General features: G+C 33.0%; 1 protein-coding gene across 2 annotated transcripts in view; it reads left to right on the top strand.

Moving 5' to 3' along the window:
• Positions 1–17340, top strand: part of LOC126814532 (uncharacterized) — a 38713-nt gene that overhangs the window by 5767 nt on the left and 15606 nt on the right. For both annotated transcript variants that reach the window (XM_050539734.2, XM_050539732.2), the window contains exons 3-9: positions 9725–9780; positions 12312–12564; positions 13171–13646; positions 15356–15470; positions 15865–16001; positions 16681–16818; positions 17256–17339. In XM_050539734.2, coding sequence (XP_050395691.2) covers positions 9725–9780; positions 12312–12564; positions 13171–13646; positions 15356–15470; positions 15865–16001; positions 16681–16818; positions 17256–17339 — 1259 coding nt within the window. The remainder of the gene's footprint in view (positions 1–9724; positions 9781–12311; positions 12565–13170; positions 13647–15355; positions 15471–15864; positions 16002–16680; positions 16819–17255; position 17340) is intronic.

The raw sequence follows: 17340 nt of genomic DNA, 5'->3' as shown, positions 1-17340 counted from the left end.
AATGTAAGATTATAACCCAACGATCTTGGTTCCTGTCGATATTTGCGCATATCGGACCTTAACTTCCTGGATTATGGCCCCTGATTGTACAGAAAATCGCTTTTATTTTTAGCTTGTTCTCTATCCATCTCTTGCAAAATGTGGGTGGATCCTGCCTGGCAGCTGCTGGTTTGTCTTGTAATTGAAATTAGTAATATTCATACAAAATTAAAAAATAATTAAACAAATATGGAAAATATCTTGATGTACTATTTCCATAAATACAAAAATGCAACAAAAATTATCAAAATATTGATTGTTGTAATTATTTTGAATAATTGAATAGCGTTTGAATACTGATTTAGACTATTCGAATAGTAAAGTCAGCATTCTTTGTGAACATTTCTGTAGCCTCAGATAATTATGAATTTTACCAAGACTACTAGTATTAAATCTGTTCCAATTCGTTAAACCTGTCTATCTATGAAATAAATCAATAAATAGGCAAAAGGAGATTTACTTTGTAAACCACATTGATCATCTTTATATAGTTTATTCAGAAGCTTTACTCATTTGATTATGCTTCTCTGATTTTTTTTTTCTCCATTTGTTTACAAGTGGTTGGTATGGGGATGACATGCTCCCATATAACTGCTACTGTTAAACATTTAAGTGACATATATATTATTAATTGATTTATATACATGTACATGTACAGAGATAAGAGTTTGTTAAAATCGATCATTGGCTTATTGCAGCCTGTTAATTATTGATTCAGAATCCCATGACATGCATTTTTTTGCACGTATAATTACAAATTGGTGAGAGTGCCTCTTTCAACTCTCAGATCTACCCTAATCAAATATCTGTCAATATACGCTGTATCAACTGCAGTTTAATGGTAAACAACATTCTCAATAAATTGCTTTTTTTCCGGGGTGCATTTAAATTATACTTCAGGGTGCATTTGAATTATACTTGGATATTAATGTGCATGTAGAATGGTTAACCCAGGAAGTAAGAGAGGTTATTTATTTGACATTAAGATTTAGGACTGATTAATTGTCACATGCTGAGGCCACTTCAAGTCACTGAACACTCTGTGGTGGTTGAATAGTTTGATGAAGTCTTTTTTTCAAACATTGTGGTGATTTACGTATGTTTATTTGAATATTGTATAGAGTGCAATTTAAACAGCTACAGCTTTGGCAAGAAGAGAGAGACGACAGAATGTAATTTTGAGACTAAGATTGGTATATTTTTATTTCAATAAATCAATATCACACAGAAATCTTTAGTAGTGGGAGAAGACCCACAAGGTTGGGCAGGCCACCCTACTTTTTGTGACGTATAAGCATGACTCACATAGACCACTCAGTAAGCCCAATCACCAATTTGGCAAGGAACCAAATTGCCTCAAAAGAAAAGTAGCTTTTAAGATTTTAATGAAATAAATCGCACTAGAATTGTAAAACTATTTTATAGTATTCCACTGCATTAAATACAATAGGCCTACGAGTGTATAATAGATGGCATGATATAAGTGTATACCTTGTCCCAACCATAGGGAAAAAAAAGGTTAATGCTTAAAATGAAGTGCAGTTTTGATATTAGATTTAAATTGATTTTTGGGAAGACTAAATTATCAGAATAGATATTTATTTTGTATAGAGCTTCAGTGAATTAAAGGGGGGTTGGATGGATGGCCAAATGATTAGCACGTGTGTGATATAATAAGGTCTGTCCTTGAGTGACAAGGAGTAGGGTCACCTGTCTAACCTCGTGGGTTTTCCTCTGGGTCCTCTGGTTTCTTCCCACTGCTAAAGACCCCTACGTGCAAGCGAATTATTGAAATAAAATTGAACCATGTGTTAGTCCCGAAATGTCCTAGTTTGTGTCGAGTGGATGTTAAACCCCAACTCTCTCTCTCTCTCTCTCTCAAAATAAATTAAGAGTGAATGGTCCTTTAAGACAATTTATTAAGAGTGAATGGTCCTTTAAGACAATTTAATTAACTTATTAAGAAATATACTAATGTCCAAAAGAAAGTATACACACTAAAAATATGACTAAGTTTTGTTTAAATCAAAAAAAATGTGATGAAAATACACTGAACATGTCTCGTGCATCCAAACTCAATATTTCTTAGCAAATAAACGGCAAAACAAATGGACATTGTACCCCAATACCGCATACAATGGAAAAACGACTTCGTTTGAAGTAGGACGAAATGCACAGTGTAGCCTATACTTTCTTTTGGACATTAGTATAGTTCTTGGGTAAAATTGATCTGTTTTGAAAATAACTATAGAAAACTGCTGAGTATCTGTCTTATAGTTCTCTTGGTCTTTTATACTTTGCCAGGCACTATTATTAATTATCGATGACTAGACAAATATATGTATATATTTTTTTCTTTATAAAATTGTCAGCCGTAAATCAATAGGATCAATAATCTTTTGTTTACTAGAAAGACTGCGCCAGTCTCTTGGGTGAAGTATTATGTTTAAACAAGAAAGAGCCTGGTTGCTATCATACTTCTAAAACCCTTTTTAAAATATACTCTACATTAACTATCTTATATTGATGCATTACTCTGGAATTGATGATTACTATATTGAAGTGTACTCTATAACAAGTTACAGCTATCATTGGTAGATTCAGATATATAGACACCAAGCAATTGTAATTTTCAAGGTAAGTCTTATATAGTTGATACATGTATACATGAATACGGTATTCAAGAAATTTTGATGCATAAAATCTTTCATCAATAGTACCATTTTCAATGTTTGACTTGGAGTCTGTTTGCCTCAGTTCCTTGCACATGGGATTTTAGTGAAAAAACATCAGTTTTGTATCATGGTTTCACGTTTTCATATGGTACTTATTTTTGTTGAACAACATTCATAAAACTTGATATGTAATCTTAAAACAATGTGATCTCAGACGTGTTTGAATTTTAATAATGTGCTTCATCAATTTTTCATGGAGTTGTCATCTTCAACATAGTAAAAATATGTCAAAATAGCATGTGAACACATTGGAGTCTACAATTTGATGAATCTTGGTATGTGACTTTATATCCATTAGATCTCAAATGAGTTCAAATTTGAAAGTGACTGATTTAGCAATTATTCATGGAGTTAACATGAAAGGTAACCAGCCTCTACAGTTTTGATCTGTTTCCAATGGAACTTGCTATGTAGCTTTTCATTCATGATGGTCTCAAACATTTTCTAATTTTAACAAGATTTGTCAATTATCACCAATGACTTAGTTGTAAGTAAGTAAGTAAGTAAATTTATTGCATAAAAATGCCCATGAGGAGCAGCTTACAATTACAAAAATAACATTAATACAATACAACAAATATACATGTAACAAGTGAATACACCAGAATAAGCTTGTGAATGCTTATTCAAATAGTACTTGTTTAACGACACCTATCAGGAGGGAGTGTATCTGCTGTGGTGGCCACTGTTTATATTTTTGTTATGATTTGAATTGTAAGACTTTTTCTTGGAAAGCTTTTTTAATATAAGTCGATCTTGTCTCACTGATTCTACAAATGTTTTGTGACTTTGGGAATAAATCAGATGGTTTTTAAAGAATCATGATGGAACTGCGTGGTTCACGCAACCGGTGTAATACAAGATAGAACCCCTTGCTCGAACTAGTGCAGATCACAGGATCAGTGAGTCTCGAACACTAAGTGTTTGTGATGCAACGCTGAGATTGGTACACTTATTTTTGTATGAGCTCAGATGACTAGGTTAGCCCCTCATATCATTATTGAACAATGTTACAAGTCAACACAAAAGGCAGAGCTTCAGTTTACCTTAACTTACATGGGTTACATATAGACTTTTAATGAAGCATGGTTTGTGTTCTGTTTCAACAAATTAATAATGTGTTCTGCCATGTTGACATTATTTAATCTGTTTACCTGGTAATTGGATTAGACTATCAATAGGGTGACATGTTTGTTTGTGGCTAGTGGTAACATTTTATTTATAGATTTGAAATAGAAATAGAAACATTAATATCCTTTTTCCTAAATGCCATATTTAGCATAAATGTTTCTGCTTTTGCCAAGATCTCAAAACATTTGATTGAATTAGTATGTCACCACATGAGATTGTGTCTCAGGGCACCTTGAGACCTCTAATAAGTATACGCAGGAGACAATTTTAGTGAGAAAATATAAAGCTTGCCCCGGAAAAAGTAAATGCAATTAACACATCTACATCAATTTTAGTTTACCAGAAAAAAGTACACAAAGTGCCAACGTCCTTGTGGATCCTACTCCTTATTGACTCATGTTCCAAAACATTCATAGTGAGATGAAGAAGCCTATTTCATTTCAGCAATTTCCGTTGATTTCTTCTAGAGTTATGGCCCTTGTTTCACTTTGTAAAACCTTGTGAATGCTCAAATGACAAAGTTATAATCTGATCTGTATGGAATTTATATGCATTATTTAAACAGAGTAGTCTATCAAAATAATGAATGAGACAACCCTTGTCAACTGCTCGGACAATTTAGCTGCTGTGGGCGTATGTTTGTTTTATTTGTTGTTATTTGTTGTGTACAGTTGATTTTGCTCTGAAATGTAAATGAATGTAAACATGTATTAGCAAATGTTGGGTCCTGAAATCTTGTTATAGAAAGCATGTTTATGTTTAAAAGAAGTTAATTTTATTGACAAGTTGGTTCACTCAACAAGCTTAGACACCCTTCCACTTTGATGAAATATTTTTTTTTTTTCAAATGTATTACCCAACAAAGAGTGGCAGTCAAGAGCTGTTTAAAACGTTTTTAAACCACTTCATGTTTTATGTCAATAATAGGGGGACTCTGCATTACTTACTGAAACTGCACATATCAAAGGTCACGGTTTTGTCGGTTACAACAAATATCTGTCAAGGCTATGAGTGAATCAGTTAGCACTTTTTAGAAATTTTTCGGTAAGATGGAAATGTATGTTAGCAAGAGGTAAGCATCTAATTATGATAATTTGATATGGATATGAACAAAGTTAGAAAGTTATTTGACAATCTGATTAAAATACAGATCTATATTTTGTTTCATTTTTTTTATACTTTTGATGGCCTCTACTGCATGAAGATCTGACCAGTTCTAGTGGGGAGTCGTGTCAGGGGTCATACGAGCGGCTTTTGACCCTATAACATCAGACATTTGATTAACCAATCAGAATTGATGTTTCTAGTAGGATACCCACAGACGTACTGTGCATCGCACGCCAAGAACGACTGTTTCAATGGCTAATCTATCACATTAACCAGAATGCGGGTTATAACAACTTTTCCAGATCCTAGTGTAGTAAAGACAAGTAAAAAGAAATTTTTAAACTATAAAAGAAAGAAACAAAATAGGATCTGTGTTTTAATCAGATTGGTTATTTGAAGACTGTCAGTTATGTTCGGCGAAATACACGAAGGGTCCAAATTGAATGGCAGTCTTTGGTGTCTGATTATTCCAGTCTACTCCGGTAGTATTCTCTTGTGGGGTATGTTTAGCCTCGTTCATTGAGTTGCTCATTACAAATGGTGCTCGAAAGCATTCTGGCATGTGATTCGTGTGCCAATTTTAATTTTGTCTTAAATATTGGATATCAGAAGCCCATCCTTTCACGGTAAGATAACAACATCAATGTTGATTTAAATTGACCGTGTTTGCAATGTCGAAGACTGTGGATGATATTGAGTTAGAGACTTGCCTCCTTTAATGTTGATTACAGCCAAAAATTGAATTTTTGTAAAACTTAAACAATATTTAGAAATGAAGAAAACCTGTTTGAAGTAACAATTGTACTTTATTTTATTTAATAGAAGGCCTATGAACTTACAATATTCAGTCAAACGATGACTTTACTATCATCTGCAAAAGCATTACTCGCAAAGAATTAAGAATTAATTAAATAACTTTTTTATGAGTAATAAGATAAATTAGTGAAAAAAAGGTGCAAAAACTTATATGTAAAGGTAGGATTGACAACTAAAATGTTTCAAATTTATTATAAAAAAAATCTATGATACATTAACACAAACAATAGTCGTCTTTTCTCTAACTCGTTTAGGAAGCTAAAAATAACTCCAAACCTTTGAAGAAAAGCCAGTTTACGAATACATTTTCAAAACCAAATACAACAGCAAACAGAACAAAGTGGTAAACTTGACAACAGAGGAAAGCTTCACAAATCTCTTTATTTACTCAAACAGACATATTTTACCTTTATCAAATTCACAAGTTGAGCCGATCACATGCTTATATATTGATCAAGATTTGCTGTGTTCATATTAAATGGTTTGTATTTACTTGGATATAGATAGGAATTAATGGTCTTATGCTTATTGATTTGTGTTGTGTCCGGTAGAAGAAACATGTCAGTGCAACACAAGGTTAAGATTATTATAAAATGGTTTATTATTGTATATGATTTAAATGATTTAGACTGCCTATACATTTCCTATGGATGTTGACAAATACTTTTGAGAATCAAACATCACATTACTAATTACTACTATTGTGCAAACCAACAGTATATTTGATATTTTTTTTATTTATGTATTAATTGTAATCAGTTGTCATATTAACAAGTCTACCTGCCCAAATAAATCACTAATTACTCATTATGACATAAACTACTAAAATCATTTAATCTCTATAATGAAATACAAACACAGGCATACAAAGAGATAATCATTGAGCTACAGATATATAGGTAACTTTAAGATTATTTGATTTCTTTTGTTAATATAAATACATGTGAATTGTATGTGTAAAACAGAATCGGTTATTGACATCAGTATGTGGTAAAAATTCAGTGAGCCTTTAATTGTGATCATGAATATGGGTGTGCAATTTGAGTGCCTGCCTTAATATGGTGGATTACTTTGGATATTAATCTTAAAGTTACCTATTTATTTCTTTTTACCTATTTCTGCATCAATGAATATATTAAGATAATCTACTATAGTATTGAAGGTATTAATAGTAAACGATATCTAGTTTTTGTAATAGTAGAATGGTTCATTAACAATGCAACTGACCATAACATTCAGTTAGCTTTAATCCATTCTTTAACTCATATATTGGATAAAATATTAATAAAGTCAGTTAATATTCATATCAATTACCTGTAAACTGAGATATTTTTGAGGTAGGGTAAACAATTAAGAAAATATTCAGATAGTTCTGATAACAGGTATGTTCATGTGGATATTTCACAGTGGTATTAGGGGTTGATTTAATTTGTCTTAACACACGTTACCAAATAGTTATAATGTCTCTAGCTCTAGACTTAAAGGTGATAAGATTTGGAGAAGTAAAGAACGGTTGGGCAGTATTCGATAATACAACTCTAACTTAGTCATATGTCTAATAAAATATGTTTTTGTCTGGCAGAAATTAGACATTATTCCTAAAAGAAACCTTGATATTCAATTGCTTTCCTGGCAAAAGTTCCACCATAGCGCACTGTTGGGAGATGTCTGTCTTCATTAGCCAGGTTGGGAAAGAAAAGTAGGATGTGAAATAGTCCAGTGGCTGAAGGGGGGGAATCGCCACTCGAGCTGTGAATTTATGAGACCAAGTTTTTCTAGACCAGTTTTTTGCGTAGATTCCGAATCTGGGTGGTGATCATGCATTTGAGGAGGCGTTTTCGAGATATTGGGGATCCAATGTCTACAATTAGTGGAAAATGTGATTGTGTGAAACAAATCGAACCATGTTATATATTAATAAAACATAAATTTCTAGCACTGCCCATCTCTAAATAAGTGTTTATGATGCCCCTGGACAACTGCTTTGATTTGTGGTGAGGTGGGGTGGGGGGGGGGGGAGGTCATAAAATTAGCGTGAAATGAGCTCATGTCGATTTAAATGAAGATTTTCTTAGAGCTTGATGAAACATCTGTAAATATGTTCATAAGATTCCCATTGTGTGGGGTGGGCGCCGAGGAAAGGGTGCCCGGAGGAGGCGGGGGCAACATGTGTTTTTGTGGACAGAAATCATTTGGTTCAAAATTGACCTTACAAGTTTAAAAGTGGTTTCTTGTTAGCCTTTTCGTTCAGTACCTATTTCGTGTGGCTTTTGACCCTATGACGTCAGACATTGATTAATCAATCAGCGTTGATGTTTCTGGGGGTTTACCCACAGTTCTGTGCAGAGCACGCCAAGAACTCGCTGTAACAGACCGCTTCATTGGCTAATTCCTCACATCAACTAGACCGCCTGTTCTATGACAACTCTTCCAGATCCTAGTCTTGTGAAGACAAGTAAAATGAAATTTTGAACCCAAAAAACGAAATGAAATAGCATCTGTGTTTTTATCAGATTGAACAAAAAGCTAACGAGAAAACACATTTCAGGTCAATCTTGAACCAAGTGGTTTCTGTCCCCAAAATTACACCCCCCTCCCCCCTCCCCCATACAATGGGAATCTTACACCCATATATAGAGGTGTGCAGCAGAATTAAAAAGTAATGTTTTTACCAAGCTCTAACAAAAACATCATTTCCCGCTAATTTTACCCCTCCTCCCCCTCCATAAATGCTCACCAGCTACCCACACTCCACCTCCCCACAAATCAAAAAAGTTGTCCAGGGGCATCATACACACTTCTCTAGATGATGAATGGAAAAATCAGTTTAAAATTAAAGATGACAAATGTAGTTTTATTTTCAACTGTTTTCAAATGATATTAGTGTAGATAAGTGTTTGTACAAGCAGATTGTTATATAAGAATTATTGATGTAGATATTGCTGGTCATATCTTAGGGATTATGTTCCAGTTTAGCTTTAGGCTAGGTTTACACCAAATCAAGGAGATCTAGATGTAGAAGGTACTATGGTAGGTGTGATCAGTTATATAATAATATATAAGTTCTCACACCCTCATTTATAGACATTTATACATAGTGTCATTGCTTGTGATTGAGGAATTTTGATGTGCAACATTAATTAATAGGAATCTATATCCAAGCAGTGTGTGATTGTGTTTAGTATTTAATATGGTGACATTTTGCTTGTGCACTGATTGGAGACTTTTGTGTTGGAAGAGCTTCACACAAAGCTTCATATAGATATGGATCGAGACAACAGTATGGTAAAACAAATATTTATTGACATGGTGAAATCCTTGGTATCAGGTGTTTTGAAAGGGGTGAACATACCTGGATTTATGAATACTGATATAATTTTTTTGTTGAATGAGCTTAAAGTAATGTGTTCACAAATAGCATTATACATGGAATTGTTTTGAACCATTTTTTCATATATTATTGACTTTAAGTGATATCATTTCTGTCTTTTTAATATTACACAGTATTAGTTTGTATTCAGTTATGAATTGTACTCAAGCAATTTGTTTGGTTGACTGACTTTACAATCTATATACCGGTATATTAAATGGCTGTATTGTAAGATTCTGCTATAGCCCTTAGCTCACTACAGTTATTCTTGAATTAACAGAGTCACGGCATTTACTTCACTGAAAAGCAAATCCGTTCAGCCATCCATAATTTTCATGTTTGGTCTTTTATTTGTAAATTGATGTACTATGCTTATATATTTGTGCACAATATAGAGGAAAATAGTTATTATTTATATGAAAAGACATCATTTTGTTCCATAATTAAAATAACTGAATGCCTTGTATTTTATATTGAAAAGGATAAATTCTATAAGAAAGGTTAAAAATCTTTTATTTTATTCTAGAGCCCGAACCTCTGTATGTAGCACCTGAGTTTGAAGATGTGGGCAATTCATTTAAGGTAGGTTGTTATTGATTGTAAGATTATAGGTAAAATGAACAGTAATTGGACTGTAATTAAACTACATCTATTGTTGTTTATAAGTATAATTGGTAAGGAAAGATGATAGAATAAATTTGACACTAATGATTGGTAACATACCAGATGCGTTCAGCCACACTATTTTAAAGAAAGTTATCGACCGATCGATAGTTTCCCCTACTATTTAGTACAACATAACATTAATAGGAAATAATTATAATCAGTTATTATTAGTTTTCTTGTTTACGATCAACAAATAGTTTTGATAAAATAACACCAAAATTTCTCACATATTAAATCCCATTACAATCTATAAACAGGTTGGTTGGCCTAGTGTGTGTGTCTCTCATGGTTTCGATCCCACTGTTTTACATGACTAGGAATAGGGTCATTTTCATAAATTGGTTCTTTGCTCCCACCGCTGAAGGCCTCTCCACGCATGTGATTTATTCAAATAAAAATATAACATATGTTAGTCCCAAAATTACCCATTTTCTATTAAAAAACATACATCTCTCTTCCTAATAAGTTCATCCATTAATTGTTTTGGACTAGATTATAAATTATACCATGACATTAAATAATTTGTTGATGTTACACATAATAAACTCTGACAGTACTGTCAGTTGCAAATAGAAATGGCCAAATAAGATTGTAGCATGTATGGCAATGTGCTGAATATGTTTGCCAACATTTGGGAGTTTACTGTACTGAGCATTTTGATTTTGAATTTTTGTATCACAGCAATAATTTGGACTCTTTTAAAGCAATTGTTTTCAAACACAAAACAATTCCACAATCAGTTAATCTCCTTTGATCCCTTTGCCTCCAAATGATGAATATATATTCTCCAAAACCTTTCATACCTGTAAATACAGACACCCTACTACGATTCTTGACCTTGAATTGCTTTGCAAAGGGTGGAAAATAAAATTCTGGCCCTTTTACTACGGTCATAAAATTTTATTGCTTTTGACGCTCCTACTCCCCTTTAAAACCTGGAAATAACAATTATTGATAGAAAATAGTGGTGAAGACCATGTGATGTGGTATGATGATGAAGTAGGCCTACATTAACATGTATGGATATCTTTCAAATAATTCATAATCATAACAAATATAAATTTACAACAACATTGAAATGTTTAGATAAGAATGTCATAATATTAACTTCACTGACATTTAAATTAGGTTGTATTTAACAAAGCATTATATTAACTTAAATAGACTAGACTCCACAAAATATCGTAAAGACAGATTATATGTTGAAATGTAAATTAAACACTGATTGTGGTTTTGTCCATTTACTTTTATCACCATGCAGACTACAGAGTTATTTGTCAAGATAATGACTTGTAAGATTTGTATGAAGTTAAACACTTTAATGGGTCATTTTGAGACTAACATATAGTATTTCTTTATGTCTATGATTACATATGCAGTGTGAGTGGGTGGGGGTCTGGATAGTAGGGTTTCTGCACACTTTTCATATACCAAATGTCTTTTATGATAAGATAAGATAAGATTTTATTGTATCATAACACCCATTTCAGGCCGCATACAATTCATATACATGACATAAGGAACATGATATAAAATAAATAGCAATATACATATATATATTTATAAGAATACGAAACATAAAATACATAGGTTCATGTTAAAAGTGAAAATATCTATCAGAAACATTATTTCAAAAATGTATAGATGTCAAAAAGAATACGAAACATAAAATACATAGGTTCATGTTAAAAGTGAAAATATCTATCAGAAACATTATTTCAAAAATGTATAGATGTCAAAAAGATAAAAAATAAAATTTGAAATTTTGCCTTGTAATACCTTATTTGGTCGAGGCTTGATTTCTACGTTGAAATGCTTTATATATACAAGTATAATGACATACACTCACAGAAACTGAAGGGGGAGGGTCAAATAGATTTTCAAACGTTATGGCTAAATTGTTGTTACTGAATGTAGCAGAAAGAATATTTAGCCTAAGAGATTGGTAGTGTGGACATTCAATTAAGAAGTGAAATTCGGTTTCTGCTTTAGAGAGGGAACAGAGTGCACATAGTCTCATATCAGGGGGGATGTTCTTGTACCGGCCCCTCTCTATTTCTAGTTTATGGGAACTCTATCGTAGTGCAGTCATAGCAGACTTGAAGTTTTTATTGTGTACATGAAGCAAATAATTAGCTGGATAGTCTATAGTAGGTTTTACAGTGCCATAAGTTCTAAGTTTTGAATTGCCAGAAATATATTCGGTTTTATAAATAGTATTGAATTGGGACCTATGGCTGTTGTGCATTACGAATTTGTACACATGATCATGTTTTTTTGCACTATACAAATCGCAAGGCACATCTGCGAAGTGAGAACTGGGGGTGAAAAATCCTGAAGACTTTTCTTGCCCTATGCCACGTTATAACAAGTAAGAGCTTTTGTTGTCTAATTGATAACATAGCAATATTTGAAAAAGGGTTTTAAAATTCTTTTTTTTTTTTCAGTCGCATTTATTTTCTCTGGGTATGACAATGCTGTATGGCGTAGAGTACAATATACAGACAGAAGAACCTAAACATGATTTAAGTCCAACTTTGTCAGATCTTTTAACCAATCTGTGTGCTGATGACCATTCACAGCGGCCATCATTAATAGAGGTTATTAAATTATGTGATGATATACTTGAAGATCGTCTATCACAGTATATTTGTAGTTGTATGATAACTAACTTTATTAGAGGAAGCCCTGTTGAAAAAGGTAATTTAACTGATTAATACATTGGTAAATCTCATATCTGACTCTGTCACACTTTTTGGAACACAATGACTCTGCTGATTGGGGTTCAGACTTTGTGTACATCTTTAGGTGAATGTCTTGACTGAGTTTGATTGTCAGTATTTTCCACTGAGTCTAAAAGAGATAAGCAGTTTGATTTGTTAATACTTTCAAACTTGATACATGTAACTTAGATTCTTATTGAGTGAAAGTGATAATTAGACTAAGTTCAATAATGAGTATTTTCTGCTTGGGTGATAAGCTATTTGATTGCTTGATGCTTTAAGAAAAGGTAAATGTGCCAGCATCATCTATTTATTTTGAATTCGAAGCTGGTAATATCAGATCTTCACTTTAATGCTTTTGTTGACGTCCAATGATATAATCTGCATTATGTCAAATCCCCTATATATTAAAAGGTCTTCCTTATTACGTTTTTGTTGGGGTCCTCTAATATAACCTGCATTATAGCAAGTATCCTATATATTAGACTTTGCCTTGTTCTGGAACTTGTTGTAAAGCAAAAGGCCTTATAGTTGCACATGTAGTATATTTAAATTAAAACAAAAAATCCAATATCTTTTATAGGAACAACGATATTAGATTTAACAGCAGGATTATCATCGTATCTTAATACACAGTCCACATCAACACCCCGACAATCAACACCTCAAGATCCTGGTAAAAAAACGTCTTCAAGTTTGACTCATGTTGACACTTCAAATGATTCAAACTATGAAAGTGATGAATATTTATTAGCAAAACTTGGAGAATCGAACAAAAGCAAAAAGTCTTTATCAGCATCGGATCAGATATTAGGTGGTAGTGATAAGGAATTAGAAGAATTGGAAGGACAAAGGTTAGAATATTCTGAACTCTGTGAAGATTCCTCAACCACTTATAAGGATGTAGAATTCTGTGATAATACTCAGGAAAACTGTGATAAAGTAAAAAGTGATATTTATACCCCAGCTTCTGCTACAAGTGATATAAATACAACAATAAACTCAGAAGCAGAAGAGATTATTACATCAACATTAATTTTAAATAGTGCAGAAATGGAGGTAAACAATGTTTATATATGTTTGTTTGTTATGTCCCCCAAAGAAATCTTCAGTCCCAACATGAACTACGTCTGGTGGTACCCAACTATAGACTTAAGACATTCGGTCATAGATGCTTCTCATACACTGTACGAAACCTATGGAATTCAATACCCTTGATCTTAAAGAATTCACAATCGCATAGCTGTTTTAAGAAGCAATGAAACACTCATCTTTTTTCAACTGCTTATGAACATTTTCTGTGTTTTTATCTTGTTACAAGCGGAGAGCTAAATGCACCTTGAGCATTAACTTTAATGGATCTGTGCGCAATATTTACATTACATTTTTATACATTACTAATCAAAATTACACATCAAATCAAATTAACTCAACACTTTTGATATAAATTCTACAAGAACATTATTTGACCACTCAGTTGTAATTTGTCTTGCCATTTTCCTATTCTAGTTTGGTATATAATGTCTCTACAACTTATAATTGGTTTTACCATGTTCTTATTATAGTATAGAACATCCCACTGTGGTTTATATTGTCTCACCAAGTTATAATCTGTCTAGGGGAGCCACAGTGGCTCAGTGAGTAAAACGTTGACTCACTAGTCTGGAGGTCCCATATTCGATCCCTTCGTTGGCCGAGAAAGTTCATCAGGATATTCCGGCGTGGTTCCCCCTTGTCAGTTGTGCAGGACCGGGGACCTGGCAAGGGACAACATACAGTCGTAATTCTTTAACTGGTTTAGATGTATGTTTTAATGCCACTCCGATATTCCACAATAATGACAGCTTCACGTTGTTATTGAATATACTACATCTTAAATAATATCATCAACAGGAACAACAAATAACATATTTCGGTTCTACATTTTATATTTAGCACTGCTACATATAGGTTACATGGTTACAAGCATTATAATAAAGTCATTCTCTCAAACCCCAACCAGCCAGACTCGGCGAGTCTGCTGATAGAGATTGCTACATCTTCTACCTTCAAGAAATACATGCCTGTCTAACAATCGCACACATCTCAAGTATTTTTCTACGCTTGGATTTTAGCTACCCATTTCCTAATTGGTCAAATTTGACGTAATTTTAATCATGTGGTCGGTCATGCTTCATGTCTGGCATACCAACATGGACTCATTACCAAATTTGGTCAACAGACACATTCCATTCTTCACCATTAAGCTAGCATATAACAAATGTGTTTATTAACCTATACTTCAATTCATGTACCATATCAGCACAGACTTCCCTTCTGTTTTCCTCACAATATTTCATAACCAATTTAATTTGCATTTCAAATAAACTCATACATGTACCATAACTAATATACTGACAATGGAGAATACACATAAAACATAAATTATCAAATAGTATTACATGCCCGTCTTCATTAGCCCTGTCGAAGCAGAACAGTAGGTCGTTAAACCCCATTTCATTTCATATAATCTGTCTAACCATGTTCTTACTCTGTTTTTTACCCAGTTAGAATTTGCCTATCCATGCTTTTACTCTTAACATAGATTGTTTCACACATTTATAGTCTGACTCATAATGCACTTAGTTTGTCACAATCTGCCATACATTTATAATCTGTTTCATAATGCTCTTTGATTTTCACATTCTGTTCTTACTCTCTAGCTAGTATAAGCTTTCTCACCATTATTTAAACAAAAATGACTTAATTTGAATTATTTGTACTTTCAGTGTCTTGACTTGTCATCAATACTAGAAATAACAAGGGAGAAACTAGACAGTCTAGATTTATGGGCTTTAATAAGTGAAGGAACAAAAGCTATACAGAAGAAAAAAAGACATTTACGTGAGTAGATGCTACAGATTGAAAACAGCATAATCTGTTCGGAAATATAATTTAACAAATAGAAATTGTTTCCAATAATTCAACTACCATAGTCCATTGACCCTGGTAAACTTTACAATTGGTGACAAGGAAAGTTTGTATGAGTAAGTCTGGATTTAATGATACACTATGTACATACTGATAGTGTATAAAGAAGGTTCCTTGGTAGATGCAATTTGAAGAGCAGACAGAAATTCCCTTCTACTCCACCCCATCCTAGCATTGTACATTCATATATACTCCCACACTAACTATAGACCAAAAACATCTAGACCAAGACTATCTTACTTTCTAGAACACAAAATATCTGATATTCATGTTGAAATGATTTCAATTTTTTTACTGTTTATCCCAGCTGCTTATATATCTCCTGATACAACGGTTATTAAAGAAAATGGAAGTATTATATTTACTGCTGTACCAGAAGGTAAACAGTTAGAAACTAAATATATGGCACCAGAATTACAACAAAAAGGAATATTCTCCGAAAAGGTAAAAACTTTTGGTATTGGTAAAAACTTGATAATGCAACAATGTATGTTTTCCCATTTAGAATAAATATTTAGCATTTGGTACATTTACATATTGACTACCCCATTTCCTTAGATAAAAATAATATAGTTCATACTGCTGTCACAGTCGTGGTGGCTCAGTGAGTAAGAAGCTAGCTCGCTAACCAAGAGGTCTCGGGTCTGGCAAGGAAAGTGTCTAGTCGTTTGGAATGGCATGGAAAATCGAGGTTTCATGTACACATTTGCGTGCACATAAAAGAATTCAAAATAATAGTAGGCCATAGCATTGCTCTCTGTGCAAAATATCTCTCATAGAACAGTGCATTGTGTATGCATGTCTTCATTATCCCAGTCAGTGCAGAAAAGTAGAATGTTAAACCCCATTTCATTTTCCCCGGACTGATCAAAACCATCCGAAACTACTGTTCCTTAGCCCACCTCAAGCTCAAACCCCTGAGATATGTGAACAACCCTCCGTATTGTAGGACTGTATACTAGTTCATCGGGGTGCCACAGCTATTCACATGATGGGGGTCAAAGAGCAATTTGTTGACGCTTTTGTACTAGTTAGCCTAACATGTAAACATCAAATAAAGATTATTTTCAGAAATGGACAGTAGTATTTTTTAGCAAATGAATAATATTATTTATATTTGTAGACATGTTTATATGGATTAGCTATGACTTTACAAACTGTTGGTGGTAATGATGATATGGAAGAAAAAATACAAGATATGTTATTATCTATGTTACATACCAATTCTGATAAAAGACCAACATTAGCAGATACTTTACATGTAGGTTATATAAAAATTATCTTAGGTATTTCATAGTAAAATAGGAAAAAAATCACCAGCTTTGTTGGAATTGATATTTCCAATGTATGCATAGGTAGATATGTCACCAAATTGATTCCATGATTGGGTGCTTAATAACCTAAAAGATTTGGCATGTTTAGCTCTGGCATATCTGCTTTCAACCCATCTTTGTCTCTTTAAGGTTCCAAAGAATAGAGCTCTACTCCATTTAAGTTTGACATAATGTGTTCACATCTATAATTTTTAACAAACATACATAAATAAGGAAAAAAATTATGTTATTTTTTTAATCACATATAGACTAATATATACATATACAAAAAAACCTAAGATAGCAGCTGCAATGTCATTTTGTGGTCTTTCTTAAAATTAGCATGTATGTGTGAAGTGAAATAAGCATTTGTTTATTTCCTTAGGTATGTAATGAACTACAATCTTTGTTTGAAGTAACATCAAAAGATGGATGTAAACAGTTACTACAAAGAGCCTGGAATTATTATG

This window comes from Patella vulgata, chromosome 3, assembly GCF_932274485.2.
Source record: "Patella vulgata chromosome 3, xgPatVulg1.2, whole genome shotgun sequence".
Classification (NCBI taxonomy): domain Eukaryota; kingdom Metazoa; phylum Mollusca; class Gastropoda; family Patellidae; genus Patella; species Patella vulgata.
Note: the sequence above shows the minus strand (reverse complement) of the source record. Positions and strands in the feature narration are given on the sequence as shown.